Here is an 18,159-nt window from a genome sequence, read left to right on the forward strand (position 1 = left end):
GGGGAATGTATTGCATTGAACTGTGGCCCTGGATTACAGCCTTTAGGGGCACCATTTCCTGAGTCACTGACTCAGCGGAAAGGAAGCTGGAAGAGAACATGTGTCATGCCTTTATTTTGAAATGTTAGGTGGGTCTCAAAAAACTTGTTTGTGGTGTGCTACTTTGTGACTTCCCCTATAAACACCAAAGGTCTGGCTTTGTCTCCATCTTATGCAAGATAAGGAGGGTTGGCACTACAGAATTTCCACATTCTCTCTATGTGGCCTTCCTTTTTACTGCCATAGTGCTGCTACTCCTTCTGTAGCAAGAGCAGAAAGGATCTATTTGCAGAAAACATATGGAGTTTTGTGTCTGATCCTGCACACCCTTACACAGTTCAGTCAGCCCACTGAAACTACTCCTGTGAGTATGGACAGCTCAACTGGTTAACAGTTTGCAAGATCAGGACCCTTCCCATGGTCTTATTCCAAATTACAAAGCTTATTGACATGAAGACTGTGGATGCCATTCTGAGGATGAAATGAAAACAACGATAATGAATCATTATCATACCATATTTACGGTCAGGCTTGACAAATCCCTGGCTGGGATTATTTAGTTGGGGATTAGGTCCTGATTTGAGCAGGGGGTTGGACTAGATGGCCTCCTGAGGTCCCTTCCAACCCGGAATATTCTATGATTCTGTGATCCACACCTGGTCTAGATGGGGGAGGGGATGATGTATTATAAAGGCTACAAAGGGAAAGTGATAAATAATATACCAGTAGTGGTCGTTCTAAACAATGCCTTTGGAAACAAAGGTTGGTTTTTTAAGAAGTATGGAGGGGTGCCATGTGATGGATGCAGACAGGGCCAACTCCAGACCACAGGTATCTCCAAAAGCAAAACTGTGATTGGCTAGGAGTTTCAGACTCTGTGGTGGAAACCCTAAATAGCCAGGGGATATGAGCTCAGAGGTTTATGGCTTTTCAGTGGAAGAGGTTTTATTTATTTTTTTTTATTGAGAATCAAATGTTTATAGCTGTCTTAACAGGAGAGAAAGTACACTTATTTAGCATTTGATATTCTAGAATCACTCTTCAGCTAGTGGAAAACATTATTAATATTTTAAATTTAACAGCTAGGTCAAAGCTGGAAAAAACCTTCCAAACACGGGTTACATTCCACATGGCTGTCTGTCAAAGATGCTATTTTAAGCTACGCAAACAGGACTGGGTTTCTAGGGCCCTGTCCACAATGTCTAAGGATATGATGATAGTATCTTTCCAGAAACACCTGTTTGATCATGGTTCTAGTTTAAGGTCCAAACTCAGTTTCCTTGGCCAATACAGATAGGGAGCAAGGATGAGATATGGAAGAAGTGACTTAAAAGTCATTGAAAGTAATTGGGATTGGTGCTTCCAGGTCCCTTACATGCTCTTGAAAATTGTACCTGAAGTTGAAAACAAAAATCTTTTGTTTTTTTTTGTTTCTTGCCATCAGCCCATTTTGAGTAGCACATATACCTCCTGCAAGTCAGTGCATTTCAGTGACACCCTTCTCACTGAAGGAAGCTGTAAAATCAGTTTGCATCTAGCAACTTGACAAGAGGTTTGCAAATGCTGAGGTCATTAGAAACCATGCATAAGCAAAATTCAGCATCTTATCGTGGGTATTATATATGCTTTTAGTTTAATTTCAACAAGTAACATGACATGAAATCTGAGTAATGATAGTTACCAGAGATGCACAGAATGCCTCTAAAATCAGTTAAGAGGCAAACTGTGACAAGTTGATTTCAGTGGCAATATTGCTTATGGGATCTGTCAAGGTTCCTTCCCCACTCTGAACTCTAGGGTACAGATGTGGGGACTTGCATGAAAACCCCCTAAGCTTATTTTTACCAGCTTAGGTTAAAACTTCCCCAAGGTACAAACTATTTTACCTTTTGCCCTTGGACTTTATTGCTGCCACCACCAAGCGTCCAACAAATATATAACAGGGAAAGAGCCCGCTTGGAAACGTCTTTCCCCCCAAAATACTCCCCAAACCCTACACCCCCTTTCCTGGAGAAGACTTGATAAAAATCCTCACCAATTTCCGTAGGTGAACACAGACCCAAACCCTTGGATCTTAAGAACAATGAAAAGGCAATTAGAATCATAGAATATCAGAGTTGGAAGGGACCTCAGGAGGTCATCTAGTCCAACCCCCTGCTCAAAGCAGGACCAATCCCCAATTTTTGGCCCAGATCCCTAAATGGCCCCCTCAAGGATTGAACTCACAACCCTAGGTTTAACAGGCCAATGCTCAAACCACTGAGCTATCCCTCCCCCTAGGTTCTTAAAAGAATTTTAATTGAAGAAACAGTAAAAGAATCACCTCTGTAAAATCAGGATGGTAAATACCTTACAGGGCAATCAGATTCAAAACATAAGAGAATCCCTCTAGGCACAACCTTAAGTTACAAAAAGACACAAAAACAGGAATATACATTCCATTCAGCACAGCTTATTTTATCAGCCATTTAAACAAAACAGAATCTAGTGCATATCTAGCTAGATTACTTATTACGTTCTAAGACTCCATTCCTTTTCTGTTCTCAGCAAAAGCATCACACAGACAGCGAGAACCTTTGTTTCTCCCCCCACCACCCCCGCCAGCTTTGAAAGTATCTTGTCTCCTCATTGGTCATTTTGGTCAGGTGCCAGCGAGGTTATCCTAGCTTCTTAACCCTTTACAGGGGAAAGCATTTTTCCTCTGGCCAGGTGGGATTTTAAAGGTGTTTACCCTTCCTTTTATATTTATGACACGATCTATGATCATTTTTGAACCTATTGTGTATTTGTTGAGAAGCAGGTCACAACATAGCCCAATGCCGCTCCTGCAGTTCCTTTCCTTTTGTCCTAGGATTATGACCAGTTGTTCCTCATTACTGTTTAATGGAAAATCTTATCTTTTAATAGGATGGTCGAGGAGAAAGGAGACAAAAAATCAGGGGAATAGAATGCACATGGAGGGAGGAGGAGAGATTACACAGGTAGGAGAAGAGATACAATGCATAATGATATATGAAAGGGGGTCAAGCGAAATCACAGAGCAGAGACAAAAGCAAAGCTTTTCCCCAGGTGGAACAGCTCTTTCTGCCCCCACACCTCTGATGGGCTCTTCTTTTTGCTATTGAAGTGCTGTCCTCTACTGTCTGCTCACAGCAGGGCAAACTGGTTGAAATTTGTTCCAGGAAAATTGCTTGTCATTTATCTAATAACATGCTGACACACAAACCTTATTTCCTAGTCCCAGTCACTGTGAACTTGGTCAAGCCTACAAAAGTTATTAACCCTGTCACAAGACTGCCAATTCCATTGGTGGGTGTAACAATGGTAAACTTTAAAAAAACAAACTTCTATAACATTTGCTTCTGCCACGATGACTACCTTGTGATTTTTCCTTTAAAATGTCACAGTTAACTCACTTTCCTACTCATTAGGCAGTACTGATAATCTGCTTTCTGGTCATTTGGTTTGGGAAGCTGTTCTAGCCACCCTCCCCACATTCCCCTTGAGTTGCAATAATGTCATAACACCAGTCTTCACACTTCCAATACAGCCTAACATAGTGTGTTATATCATTTGTTTCCATAAAGCAATGAGCGTTTAGCTTACACTGAGATACTGGCAAGGTAAAGAATTAACATACTGAGTATAAACACTGAGTAATCCTATTAGATAAAGCAGCAGGCCAGCTCTGCTGCATTATAGTGTCCTATCATCTGAAATCTATTGTCTAAATGCTTCAGAGAACAGAAGACTTTTCAGATAAAAACACGCCACATAAAACAATAGGGGAAGAGGTATAATCCTAGAATGAGAACCACAGTGTAGCAAGGCATAATTTGAGAGGCCCTGTGTCATAAATATAAAGGGAAGGGTAAACCCCTTTGAAATCCCTCCTGGCCAGGGGAAAGCTCCTCTCACCTGTAAAGGGTTAAGAAGCTAAAGGTAACCTCGCTGGCACCTGACCAAAATGACCAATGAGGAGACAAGATACTTTCAAAAGCTGGGAGGAGGGAGAGAAACAAAGGGTTTGTGTGTCTGTCTGTAGTCGTCTTGGCCGGGGACAGAACAGGAATGGAGTCTTAGAACTTTTAGTAAGTAATCTAGCTAGGTATGTGTTAGATTATGATTTCTTTAAATGGCTGAGAAAAGAATTGTGCTGAATAGAATAACTATTTCTGTCTGTGTATCTTTTTTGTAACTTAAGGTTTTGCCTAGAGGGGTTCTCTATGTTTTTGAATCTAATTACCCTGTAAGATATATACCATCCTGATTTTACAGGGGGGATTTCTTTATTTCTATTTACTTCTATTTTTTATTAAAAGTCTTCTTGTAAAACACTGAATGCTTTTTCATTGTTCTCAGATCCAAGGGTTTGGGTTTGTGGTCACCTATGCAAATTGGTGAGGCTTTTTATCCAACATTTCCCAGGAAAGGGGGGGTGCAAGTGTTGGGAGGATTGTTCATTGTTCTTAAGATCCAAGGGTCTGGGTCTGTAGTCACCTAGGCAAATTGGTGAGGCTTTTTACCAAACCTTGTCCAGGAAGTGGGGTGCAAGGTTTTGGGAAGTATTTTGGGGGGAAGGACGCGTCCAAACAGCTCTTCCCCAGTAACCAGTATTAGTTTGGTGGTGGTAGCGGCCTGTCCAAGGGGTAATATTTTGTACCTTGGGGAAGTTTTGACCTAAGCTGGTAAAGATAAGCTTAGGAGGTTTTTCATGCAGGTCCCCACATCTGTACCCTAGAGTTCAGAGTGGGGGAGGAACCTTGACATGGTGGCACAGTGGTGGGATTAACCTGAAATCATTTTGAGATCCAGTTGAGATTTTTTGAACTAGAAATACAGATTTTAAAAAGGAATTTTTAGGAAGTCCAGAAGGCAGCTTTGAAACTGAAAGCAGCTTGGTTTCTCTCTGCTTTGTGGCCAAGCAGAGACAAAAGGGGATTATCTTGTGAATTGCAGATTTTCTTTGCCTGGAGGCAGGGTACTTAACTCCTGCAGGGAAATTCACAGTCTTCCAACCCAGAGGTTTTTTTTTTTTTTTCTCTTTTCTTCCTAAAAGTAAATAGGGGGTGTGTGCTCTACCCATTTGCCTGGAGACAAAAGTGGCAGGGTTTTTTTTTAGGATTTTGATTTTTTTTTTTTTTTTTGTTTTACAAGGAGCACAGGTTTGAAAAGAAATTTTTTTCTTCTTTGGGCTGGGTAAGCAGGTTTCCAAGTAGTTGGAGGTTTTTTGCTTTAATTTGGGCCCAGAGCAGAGACAAGGGAATTGTCTTTTTCTGTAGGCTGACAATCACTATCAGAGAATAGGTATTCTATTCCAGCACAGCAAAATTTTACAGCCAAGTTTTGTTTGTTTATTTCTAAACCTCGGGTGTAAAGTTAGTTAAAAACAGAGAGGTTAGAATGGCCAAATCCTCAGCTCGACTACAGCTGGAATTAGCCAAATTTCAGGCTGAGGAAAAACAAAGGGAACATGAAAGACAGATAGAACTCATGCAGCTGAAGAAGGAACAAGAAAGGGAGGCAGAACAACACCAAGAGGCTGCCCACAAGAGGGAAATGGAGGCAAGGAAGCATGTGGAGGAGGAGAGGGAAAAAGAGAGGAAGCATGTGGAGGAGGAGAAGGAAAAAGAGAGGAAGCATGTGGAGGAGATGGAGAGGATAAAGGCCCAGCAGAATATACCAACAAACCCTAGCAATCCTTCTCCAGGTACCACTTCCCATCCCAGAAAGTTCCCCACCTACAAGGCAGGTGATGATACTGAGGCCTTCTTAGAAAACTTCGAAAGGGCCTGCCTTGGGTACAACATCTCTACTGACCAATACATGGTAGAGCTGAGGCCGCAGCTCAGTGGACCCTTAGCTGAGGTGGCAGCTGAAATGCCTAAAGAACACATGAACAAGTATGAACTGTTTAAATCCAAGGCGAGAGTCAGAATGGGGATAACACCCGAGCAGTCTCGTCGGAGGTTCAGAGCCCTAAGGTGGAAACCAGACATGTCATTTACCCGACATGCCTACCACATTGTAAAACATTGGGATGCCTGGATATCAGGAGCAAGTGTTGAATCTCCAGTAAATTTGCCCTTCCTAATGCAAATGGAACAATTCTTAGAGGGTGTTCCTGAGGAAATAGAAAGATACATCCTAGATGGGAAACCCAAAACTGTAATTGAGGCAGGAGAGATTGGAGCCAGATGGGTGGAGGTGGCAGAGAAGAAGAAAACTGGTCGCAGTTGGAGCGGAGACCAGAAGGGACCACCCCAGACCACACCCTATTACCGGGGGCCGCCCAAAGCCCCACCTACCTCCCAAAGAACCCTCCAGACCCCTTATCGTCCCACCACCCCGTTCTCCAGCAACCCTCCTCGCCCCAGTGACCCGTCAGCTGGACGATGTTTTAAGTGTAACGAGCTGGGGCATGTAAAGGCCAACTGCCCCAAGAACCCCAACAGATTACAGTTCATTGCACCGGAATCACACCAGAGGTCCACAGGCCCAGATACCTCCCAGATACCCTTGGAGCGGAGGGAAACTGTGAGTGTGGGTGGGAAGAAGGTCACCGCGTGGAGGGACACCGGAGCACAAGTGTCAGCTATCCATGCTTCCTTAGTGGACCCCAATTTAATCAACCCAGAGATCCAAGTGACGATTCAACCCTTCAAGTCCAACTCTTTCAATTTGCCTACAGCCAAGTTGCCTGTCCAGTACAAGGGCTGGTCAGGAATGTGGACTTTTGCAGTCTATGATGATTATCCCATCCCCATGCTGTTGGGGGAAGACTTGGCCAATCATGTGAAGCAGGCCAAGAGGGTGGGAATGGTCACCCGCAACCAGGCTAAACAAGCCGTGAGGCCTAGCTCTGTTCCGGAAACTTCTATCAGGACCCAGTCAGAGGTGATGGACCTGGACCCCAGGCCAATGTCTGCAACAGCAGTAGTGGATCCAGTCCCAGAGACCCAGACGGAACCAGTCCCAGAACCGGAACCAGCCGAACAACCAACACCAGACCCCGTGTCAGCACTGAATCCAGTACTTGCAACCTCAACACCAGAGGGCCCCACCGAACCTGAACTGGCAGCAGCCGATAACCCTACACAAGAGGCTCAGCCGGAGCCTGAATCCCAACATAGTACACCAGCGGAGAGCGGTTCACAGTCAACAGAAACAGCTCCATCCCCTATATCGCTTCCAGAGGGACCAAGCCTAGGTCCACAATCCCATGAGGAACTGATGTCTCCAGCATCAAGGGAACAGTTCCAGACCGAACAAGAAGCAGATGAAAGCCTCCAGAGAGCTTGGACGGCGGCACGGAGCAACCCACCGCCTCTCAGCTCTTCTAATCGATCCAGGTTTGTTGTAGAAAGAGGACTTTTATACAAGGAAACTCTTTCTGGGGGACACCAGGAAGACTGGCATCCTCAGAGACAGTTGGTAGTTCCAACTAAATACCGGGCCAAGCTCTTGAGCTTAGCCCATGATCACCCTAGTGGCCATGCTGGGGTGAACAGGACCAAAGACCGTTTGGGGGGGTCATTCCACTGGGAGGGAATGGGCAAGGATGTTTCTACCTATGTCCAGTCTTGTGAGGTGTGCCAAAGAGTGGGAAAACCCCAAGACCAGGTCAAAGCTCCTCTCCAGCCACTCCCCATCATTAAAGTTCCATTTCAGCGAGTAGCTGTGGATATTCTGGGTCCTTTTCCGAAAAAGACACCCAGAGGAAAGCAGTACATACTGACTTTCATGGATTTTGCCACCCGATGGCCGGAAGCAGTAGCTCTAAGCAACACCAGGGCTAAAAGTGTGTGCCAGGCACTAGCAGACATTTTTGCCAGGGTAGGTTGGCCCTCCGACATCCTCACAGATGCAGGGACTAGTTTCCTGGCAGGAACTATGAAAAACCTTTGGGAAGCTCATGGGGTAAATCACTTGGTTGCCACTCCTTACCATCATCAAACAAATGGCATGGTGGAGAAGTTTAATGGAACTTTGGGGGCCATGATACGTAAATTCGTAAATGAGCACTCCAATGATTGGGACCTAGTATTGCAGCAGTTGCTCTTTGCCTACAGAGCTGTACCACATCCCAGTTTAGGGTTTTCCCCATTTGAACTTGTATATGGCCGTGAGGTTAAGGGGCCATTGCAGTTGGTGAAGCAGCAATGGGAGGGATTTACACCTTCTCCAGGAACTAACATTCTGGACTTTGTAACCAACCTACAAAACACCCTCCGAACCTCTTTAGCCCTTGCTAGAGAAAACTTACAGGATGCTCAAAAAGAGCAAAAAGCCTGGTATGATAAACATGCCAGAGAGCGTTCCTTCAAAGTAGGAGACCAGGTCATGGTCTTAAAGGCACTCCAGGCCCATAAAATGGAAGCATCATGGGAAGGGCCATTCACGGTCCAGGAGCGCCTGGGAGCTGTTAATTATCTCATAGCATTCCCCACCTCCAACCGAAAGCCTAAGGTGTACCATATTAATTCTCTAAAGCCCTTTTATTCCAGAGAATTAAAGGTTTGTCAGTTTACAGCCCAGGGAGGAGACGACGCTGAGTGGCCTGAAGGTGTTTACTACGAAGGGAAATGTGCTGGTGGTGTGGAAGAGGTGAACCTCTCCATGACCCTTGGGCGTATGCAGCGACAGCAGATCCAGGAGCTGTGCACTAGCTACGCGCCAACGTTCTCAGCCACCCCAGGACTGACTGAACGGGCATACCACTCCATTGACACAGGTAATGCTCACCCAATTAGGGTCCAACCTTACCGGGTGTCTCCTCAAGCTAAAACTGCTATAGAACGGGAGATCCAGGATATGTTACAGATGGGTGTAATCCGCCCCTCTGAAAGTGCATGGGCATCTCCAGTGGTTCTAGTTCCCAAACCAGATGGGGAAATACGTTTTTGCGTGGACTACCGTAAGCTAAATGCTGTAACTCGCCCAGACAACTATCCCATGCCACGCACAGATGAACTATTAGAGAAACTGGGAAGGGCCCAGTTCATCTCTACCTTGGACTTAACCAAGGGGTACTGGCAGGTACCGCTAGATGAATCTGCCAAGGAAAGGTCAGCCTTCATCACACATCTCGGGCTGTATGAATTTAATGTACTCCCTTTCGGGCTGCGAAATGCACCCGCCACTTTCCAAAGACTTGTAGATGGTCTCCTAGCGGGATTAGGAGAATATGCAGTCGCCTACCTTGACGATGTGGCCATATTTTCGGATTCCTGGGCAGACCACCTGGAACATCTACAAAAAGTCCTTGAGCGCATAAGGGAGGCAGGACTAACTGTTAAGGCTAAGAAGTGTCAAATAGGCCTAAACAGAGTGACTTACCTTGGACACCAGGTGGGTCAAGGAACTATCAGCCCCCTACAGGCCAAAGTGGATGCTATCCAAAAGTGGCCTGTCCCAAAGTCAAAGAAACAGGTTCAATCCTTCTTAGGCTTGGCCGGTTATTACAGACGATTTGTACCGCACTACAGCCAAATCGCTGCCCCACTGACAGACCTAACCAAAAAGAAACAGCCAAATGCTGTTCAGTGGACCGGAAAGTGTCAGAAGGCCTTTAACAAGCTTAAAGCGACACTCATGTCTGACCCTGTACTAAGGGCCCCAGACTTTGACAAACCGTTCCTAGTAACCACAGATGCATCCGAGCGTGGTGTGGGAGCAGTTTTAATGCAGAAAGGACCTGATCAAGAATTCCACCCTGTAGTGTTTCTCAGCAAAAAACTGTCTGAGAGGGAAAGCAACTGGTCAGTCACTGAAAAAGAATGTTATGCCATTGTCTACGCTCTGGAAAAGCTACGCCCATATGTTTGGGGACGGCGTTTCCACCTGCAAACCGACCATGCTGCACTAAAGTGGCTTCACACCGTCAAAGAAACTAACAGAAAACTTCTTCGGTGGAGTTTAGCTCTCCAAGATTTTGATTTCGACATCCAACACATCTCAGGAGCTTCTAACAAAGTGGCTGATGCACTCTCCCGTGAAAGTTTCCCAGAATCAACTGGTTAAAATCGTCCTTGAGATGTGGAAAATATTGTTAGTCTTTATGTACTTGGTAGTATATTTAGAGATGCATGTGTCTTATTAACTCTGTTTTCCTAGAGCTCCAGGAAGAAATCCCAGCCAGTGTTTCACCCTAGCTGAGATTTGGGGGGCGTGTCATAAATATAAAGGGAAGGGTAAACCCCTTTGAAATCCCTCCTGGCCAGGGGAAAGCTCCTCTCACCTGTAAAGGGTTAAGAAGCTAAAGGTAACCTCGCTGGCACCTGACCAAAATGACCAATGAGGAGACAAGATACTTTCAAAAGCTGGGAGGAGGGAGAGAAACAAAGGGTTTGTGTGTCTGTCTGTAGTCGTCTTGGCCGGGGACAGAACAGGAATGGAGTCTTAGAACTTTTAGTAAGTAATCTAGCTAGGTATGTGTTAGATTATGATTTCTTTAAATGGCTGAGAAAAGAATTGTGCTGAATAGAATAACTATTTCTGTCTGTGTATCTTTTTTGTAACTTAAGGTTTTGCCTAGAGGGGTTCTCTATGTTTTTGAATCTAATTACCCTGTAAGATATATACCATCCTGATTTTACAGGGGGGATTTCTTTATTTCTATTTACTTCTATTTTTTATTAAAAGTCTTCTTGTAAAACACTGAATGCTTTTTCATTGTTCTCAGATCCAAGGGTTTGGGTTTGTGGTCACCTATGCAAATTGGTGAGGCTTTTTATCCAACATTTCCCAGGAAAGGGGGGGTGCAAGTGTTGGGAGGATTGTTCATTGTTCTTAAGATCCAAGGGTCTGGGTCTGTAGTCACCTAGGCAAATTGGTGAGGCTTTTTACCAAACCTTGTCCAGGAAGTGGGGTGCAAGGTTTTGGGAAGTATTTTGGGGGGAAGGACGCGTCCAAACAGCTCTTCCCCAGTAACCAGTATTAGTTTGGTGGTGGTAGCGGCCTGTCCAAGGGGTAATATTTTGTACCTTGGGGAAGTTTTGACCTAAGCTGGTAAAGATAAGCTTAGGAGGTTTTTCATGCAGGTCCCCACATCTGTACCCTAGAGTTCAGAGTGGGGGAGGAACCTTGACACCCTGCCACCCAGCAGAATCTACAGCCCAGAGTCAGGCAGCCAGGCTCCCTATACAATGCGTGGGGAGAGTAGGGTGCCTGAAAAAGGGACACACAGAAGCCAGCATTGAGTCGGGAGCTGACTAAGCTAGCCAGTAAGAAATGTTGAGGAGATGGGTATGGTCTAAACTCTGCCATTCAAAAGGGACTTGGGTGCCTAAGTCTGAGTCAGGGAGAAGTGCCTATGTCTGCTCAGGATTCACAGCCCTTTCTCACAAAAAACGGAGAAGGAGCCTACTCTTATCCCTTAGTGGTCAGAACACTCATCCAGGATGTGGGAGAACCAGGTTAAAATCTCTCCTCTGCCTCATGGGAAGAAGGAACTTGAACCCATGTCTTCTACCTCGCGGGTGAGTACCCTGATCTCTAGGCTATGGGGTAGTCTATGATAAGGGTCCCTCAATCAAGCTGTTCAACTTCGTATGAAGTAGATAAACAGTCACTGGATCAGAGACTGGACCCTCAGTCTCCCACTTCCTAGGTGAATCCCCTAACCACCAAGCTATAGAGGAATTCTCACACTCTCACTCTGGCCCAATGACTATTTAAGTATTTCAAATACTAGGGCTTAGGTGTGCACACTGTAACAAGCAAGATTTAGTTGGCTTTGTGCATGCCCACTACTAGAAATGTATGCATTTAAGAGACTTTATCAGTGGATGTGTAGTGCTTAGGGATTTTAGACACCTACAGGGTTAAGCTGCAGCTGAGGACCTAAATGTTGGACTTAGGTGTCTAAATCAATAGTTAGGCACTTAAATTCCTTTGTGGATCTAGCCCTTAGTGCCTAGAAGTAGAACAGATCCATATTAAGGCATCTAAAGAAGAGCTTGATACTGCTCCTCCTGAAGCCAGTAGCAAAACTCTCATTGATTTCAGTGCTGTAAGATTGGACCCAAGGTGGTCTGTTTTTAAAGATGCTAGGCACCCACTGCTCCTACTCAAGTCGACAGCAGAGAAAGGGTAAAAATATTATTAACACTTAAAATTTGTATATGGTATAGTGCATTGGAAAGTTACCTTATTCATCTCTGCATCTTCCTGAAAACCATTCTTATGACATAGGTACCCTTTAGAGATCCATTTTTTTATTCTGAGTAAGAGATAAAGCAAAGATTTTGGAGTTGGCACTAGGTTGAAGGGTACAGGAAGAGTTCTCCCCTCTTCAAAGTAGGAAAACCAGAGTTTAGCCCTAGCAAACTTCCATTCCACATCAGCATCATCCTGTAAGACAGAAATATGACTATCAAAACAATGCTAACAATGTCTTCATTATTAAAATTACCCTAGCCAATGGCATTTGTGTTTTGAACAAGAATGGATGACATGAATACCAAGCAGATCCAATTACTATTTTTACCTATGAAGAAATGAAACATTAATTATGCAAATTGTTTGTTAATCTGAGAAAAGCAAAGGGATGGACCTAGGAAAAGGTAAATGTAGTTTGACTATCAGCTCCTTCATAGTGAGTGCTATTAGTCTGTAAAAAGTGTCTATCCATTGACACTTTTCGAAATTAGACTGGAGAAAAGGAAAGGCCTCAAGTCAGCAAAGCACATAAGCATATGCTTAACTTTAAGCTTGATGTTGATTTTTAAACACATGCATAAGTGCTTCATTGAATAGGGATGGCTTTAAGCACATGCTTAAAATAGAGCATGAGACATTAAACTGACCATTTGTAGGAGTATTCTATGGCACTTTTTCTAAGATTAACCACATTTTCCTGCTTAATTTCCAATTTGCTTCCATTATGGTACATTCTGTCTAAATTTTGTTTGCAGTTTCAGTTGGATGCAGCATCCTTTCTTACTTTTTTCCCTATAAACAGCTGCTGAGTTCTGTCCCAGAGATAAGCGCATTTCAGTGGTCAGTGAAGTGGCTGCTCTGTATCCCTTAACTATATTTTGCAGGCATGTGGTTTAAGACTAAGTGAATATCTGTAAAATGCGATGGGATCACTGAATAAAGTGTGTTACACACTGGGTGCCATTAAAAATTAAACATTTACCACAGTATAGTGTCAATTCTTACTGGTGACATATTCTAAATATAAGAAACACTATAGGAAAGTCAGTTGTGAAATAGACTTTTTTGTTCACTTCTGGGTGGCATACACTGTTAGCGTAAAAGAGTAACAGTAAAACACAAAACATAATTAGACAACAATAATGTAAGTCAAACCCTACAGTTCCACTTAGTACTCACACCAGCAGAAACACCGCTGAATTCAAAGTGTTTTGCTTGTGCAAGGACTCAAGGATTTGATATTATTCTCCTCTTGAGTGCAGCAGATGAGCATTGCCAGTGATCATACACAAAGACTCTGGCACTGGGCTAAGTTATTTTAAGGCATACATCTCTGCCCCTTCCTTCATCATTTTATACACAGGTCAATTTTTAAGACTAGATATGGTTTAAAGATCTCACTACCTGCACTTTTTGGATAAAATTAAATTGCTCCATTTTCTTTATCCTTTCCTTTTGTTTTATTCTTGATGTTTGGTTTGTGGCATGGCTGGAGACTGTAGAATGTCATAAGGCCCTCCCAAGCGCTTTCAATATGACCCGTAAGGAAAGAGAGATATTTCCAGAGGTGAAAGTAAGCTGGTATGGTCCGGTACGGCGTACCGGCAAGAGCCAGTAATTACTTACTAAATTTTCATTGTAAATGTTCCCCATGTGACTAAGTTTCTGCCTCTGGGCATGCATACTGCAGCTGCACTCTAGGCACCTGGGTGCCCTCTAATGCCGAAGCCTCAGTGTGATTCACAAACCAGGAGAAGATAGGCAGAGAAAGTCTATCTGGCCTATGGGGCCTGATCAGAGCACACCTAACTCCACACTAAATGGCCAGGATGGAGAAGGTCTACCTCCTTTGTAACTTTTAGTCCCGCATTAGGGTACTCACTCAGGGTGTGAAGACCCTGATTCAATTCCCCTCTGTGACTGATGGGGCAAAAGATTGGAAAAGGGGTCCCCAATTCTCAGCTGAGTGTCCTAGCTACTGGACTATGGGATGCTCTGATGTTGGACTCTCTCAATCTCTCCAAATGAAGTTGTTCCACTTTAATTAAAATATTAATTGGGACAAAGAAAGAGTGCGAGTCACTTTATTGTGAGAAGTTATTCTTAAAAATTTATAAGATGATCTGGCCATTTATTTCCCACAACACCCAAAAGTTTGTGTGGATTTTTACCAGCTTATTACATTGAAGATTCTGTTCAGTAGAGAAAAAAGCAGAGTTGCTGACAAATTAAAATGATGTATTGGATTTGCCTATAGGTTGGATGCATATGAATAAGGATTCTATTCTAACAGAAAAAATAGGGGCACCACTCAAATAATAATTTCAAATTAGAGATGGAAAAGACTTGCAAGATCAGCTAATGCATCGCTTTCTAGCACTGTTCTATAGTATTTTTTTAGGACGTTGTCCAGTCTAGTTCTTACTGCTCCAAGCATTGGAGTTACATCGCTTTCAGCTACTTTCAGTTTCACCACCAACAATTTGGAAGGAATGTATGGTGTTTATCTAAGCCAAAAATAACTCCAGGTTGTTTCTCTGGAACAAAAAGATATTTATATGTAGAAAATAAGAGTTTGTCATAATGTGCATTTTCTTATACACTAAACCTCAAGGAGCTATAACCAGTCACATATAATTATAAAATAAAGTTTTACCTCAATCTCCTGGAAAGAGCTGTTGATCATTGCAATTAGCATGTTCAATAAAACAATGACCATAGTAACATTATAGACTCCATAAAGGACATAACCAATATTCTCAATAAATTTGTGTTTATAATTAATGACAACTGATTTCACTTCTGAAAGTCCGAATATAGCCCAGAACAATGTCTTAAAGCTTTCTTCAACTCTGAAAGGAAAAACAGAACATGGTCATATCCTCCTGAAAAAGATTTATAAAAACTGTTTTCATAAACAAGTCACAGCTCTTTACCTACCATATACACGTCTCCTGAATGAAACTGTAGAAGTCTGATCTTATTGATATTATCCATCATACACTTAATGTAATAAGCACTCCCATTAGAAACTGCTTCGTAATAACAAAGTTTAAATTTTAAGGCATAAACGATAAAGCCAACTAATTTAGCAGCAGGCAGGAGAGAGGAGGAGAGCAAAGAACCAGGGGTTGCAGTGCACAGGAGGAGAGACATTCATTCACTGGATCTACCTTAGAAGGGAGTTTAATACAAAGGGACATGATAAAAGTATATAAAATAATGAATGGTACAGAGAAGGTAGACTGGGAACTTCCATTTTCCTATCTCCTAATACAAGAACATGGGGACTGTCAATGAAATTAAAAACTGATAAAAAGAAATAAGTTTTCACACACATTTGATTAAACTGTGAAACTCACTGACACAGGAAGTTTTTGTGGCCAAGAATTTAAGATTAAAAATGGAATTGATGTTTTATATGGAGATCAAGAATATCCAGAGTTATAATTAAATAACAAACATTTTGGAAGGGATATTAAACCTCACATTTCAGGGTTTAAGCAAATCTCTAACTATTAAACATCAGGATCAGACCTCTTGGGGAGGGGAGGGCAGGATCAGATTATCCCACATCTACCTACAGAGCAGTTCTTACACCTCCCTCTGAAGCAGCTGGTTTTGACCACTACTGGGGACAGAATACTGGATTGAATGGAACTTGAATCTGATCCAATCTGGCAATTGCTATGTTCCTACATCTTCCTCCGCTGTGGGTAATGGTTCTCTTCTGTGCTGAAATTTCCTTTGAAAAAAATGAAACTGGTGCACAGCTGGCATATGCAGCCTACTAGGGCACATGTGATGTGTTGGCCCAAATTTCTAATGTTAGTTTAAGCAGCTGCACCTCATGGAGAAGCCTCTGGGCCAAACCAGTGGTGACATAAGTAACATGTATGTAAATTGGTATCAATGACAAAGCAGCACAACTTGCACTGATTTGGCATTCATTGGGTCTGCAAAATGAGAGTGACTTATAGGCAGAAGGGTAGGAGGGTAACTGTAGAAAAAATAGCAACTACCATTAGCATGGCAAAGGTAGCCTCTACCTTAACTTACACCAGCACCATTCCCAGCACAGCTCTCTTGGGATCAGGTTTAAACCTGATGTAAACATGCCACGTCTTGTGCTGAACCCTGTCTATTTTATTCAGCCGAGTATTGATCATTATTTATATTGTGGTAGCATCTACCATCCCCTATCACGGATCAGGCTTGGATCATTGTTCTAGGTGCCCTTTGTAACAAAGAGATGGCCCTTGCCCCAGAAAGCATACAATCTAAGTCCAATTTATGTTCAATGGAGTCACTCCAGATATGCCCCAGTGTAACTGGGATAAAAATCTTATCCTTGATTTCAATTATATCTTAGTGGCACCAGGACTACAGAGAAAGTTACCACTCACTACAAGAGCAAGAGATTTAATAAAAGATGGGAATCTTATACCACACATTATGACACTTAGTACATTAATGCATTCTGTTCAAGTAGCTCTCCTTCTACAAAATGATGTGCAATTGTTAACATTTAAACAGGAGTAATACTTACGTTGTGAATGCTTCATTTTGTTTGGCCCCACGGTAGTAGGAATAGAGATTAAACATTCCTATCATGAAGGCCACAAACACCATGATAAATATTACCATGAACTTGAAGATGTCTTTCACAGTTCTGCCAAGTGATATCTGTAGAGGTCCAAAGCTTTCATTGGCTGGGAGAATGTAGGCTATTCTGGAGAAACTTAAAACAACAGCAATTGCGTACAGGCCTTCAGATATGATTTGTGGATCAGATGGATCCCAGTTTATTCTTGCTAGAAATAAAAGATGAGAGTTTCTTGTAACTGGGCTGAAGTATACTTTAGGCTATTCATGGGATTATGCTCTTTTGGTTAGAAAAGAAAGAGTGGCCCAGATCCTTTGCTAGTGTAACCTGGCACTGAAATCAATAGAGGTATGCAGCTCGGGTGCTGGCTCGCTCTTTAGTTTTTCTTTTACCGTATTTTGAAAATGAAATGCAATGCAGCCACTTACAAAGAGAGAGGCCAATTTTCAGACTTGGGTGCCGAAATGAGGGCACCTGATTATGCACCTAAAATATACACATATAGTGCCTCCTTTGAGTGAAATCACTGATCGCTCTCACGACTCAGCTTCTTGGTAGCATGGGCCCCTACCTGCCAATGTGAGTGCCCAAACTGAGTCCACAGCAATGAATTTTTAATGTGCTCAGCAAACTCCTTGCATGAAGATCCTTCCATCAACCAAGGCTAGAGAAAGAAACATGCTTTCTCAAGTCTAACACAGAAATGGGCTAGTTGCCCCAACATCTAATGCCCCTGAACAACAACATTTCAAAACATCATTATATATAACACAGAAAATGATGTTCCTGTCCCAGAAACTCAGTGGAGAGCTAACATTTACGCACCACAACAAATAAATGAATGACTCACTGTGTGAGCTTAGACATGGAATGGACTCATTTAGATTATGTACATTTGCTTGTGAACAGGACCTTTTTTAGATGTAGTTCATTTCTTGTAATTACATATCTGTTCAGCAAATTGCTGAGCTCCCCCTGGGGATTTCATTGCATTTTGCATTCTAAAACCAAGAGGTTGGACCCCTACTTTAAGTGCAAAATGGAATGCAACCTTAACTATGAAATCACAACCGGTGCCTCTATAATACTAATGTCAATTGAAGCTCCACTAATACAGTTCTATAGCATGGACTAGAGAGAAGAATTTTGCTTGGCAACCTTAGAAATCCAGTGCAACTTAAACACTGGTCCCTGTTTATAAAGGCAATAGTTTGCTGTAATTTATAATTGAATTCATGTTTAACTAGCTGTTTTTAATAATTTCCCACAGATGGAATTTTTAATCCATGTTCATACTTCAAAAATGTATTTGTAGTGCTCTATAGCACATATATTCATCATACTGCTTTTAT

General features: G+C 42.7%; 1 protein-coding gene across 2 annotated transcripts in view; it reads right to left on the bottom strand.

Annotated features, from left to right (window-relative positions):
* TRPC6 (transient receptor potential cation channel subfamily C member 6) overlaps nucleotides 1-18,159 on the bottom strand; it is a 190,835-nt gene that overhangs the window by 17,578 nt on the left and 155,098 nt on the right. Inside the window, exons 7-10 of one of the 2 annotated variants that reach the window (XM_073338002.1) lie at nucleotides 16,751-17,015; nucleotides 14,858-15,053; nucleotides 12,190-12,393; nucleotides 2,363-2,438 (exon numbers count right to left, since the gene is read on the bottom strand). In XM_073338002.1, coding sequence (XP_073194103.1) covers nucleotides 2,373-2,438; nucleotides 12,190-12,393; nucleotides 14,858-15,053; nucleotides 16,751-17,015 — 731 coding nt within the window. In that variant the 3' untranslated portion in view covers nucleotides 2,363-2,372. The remainder of the gene's footprint in view (nucleotides 1-2,362; nucleotides 2,439-12,189; nucleotides 12,394-14,857; nucleotides 15,054-16,750; nucleotides 17,016-18,159) is intronic. The other variant, XM_073337992.1, reaches the window with a different exon arrangement.

Source organism: Lepidochelys kempii, chromosome 1 (assembly GCF_965140265.1).
Source record: "Lepidochelys kempii isolate rLepKem1 chromosome 1, rLepKem1.hap2, whole genome shotgun sequence".
NCBI lineage: Eukaryota > Metazoa > Chordata > Testudines > Cheloniidae > Lepidochelys > Lepidochelys kempii.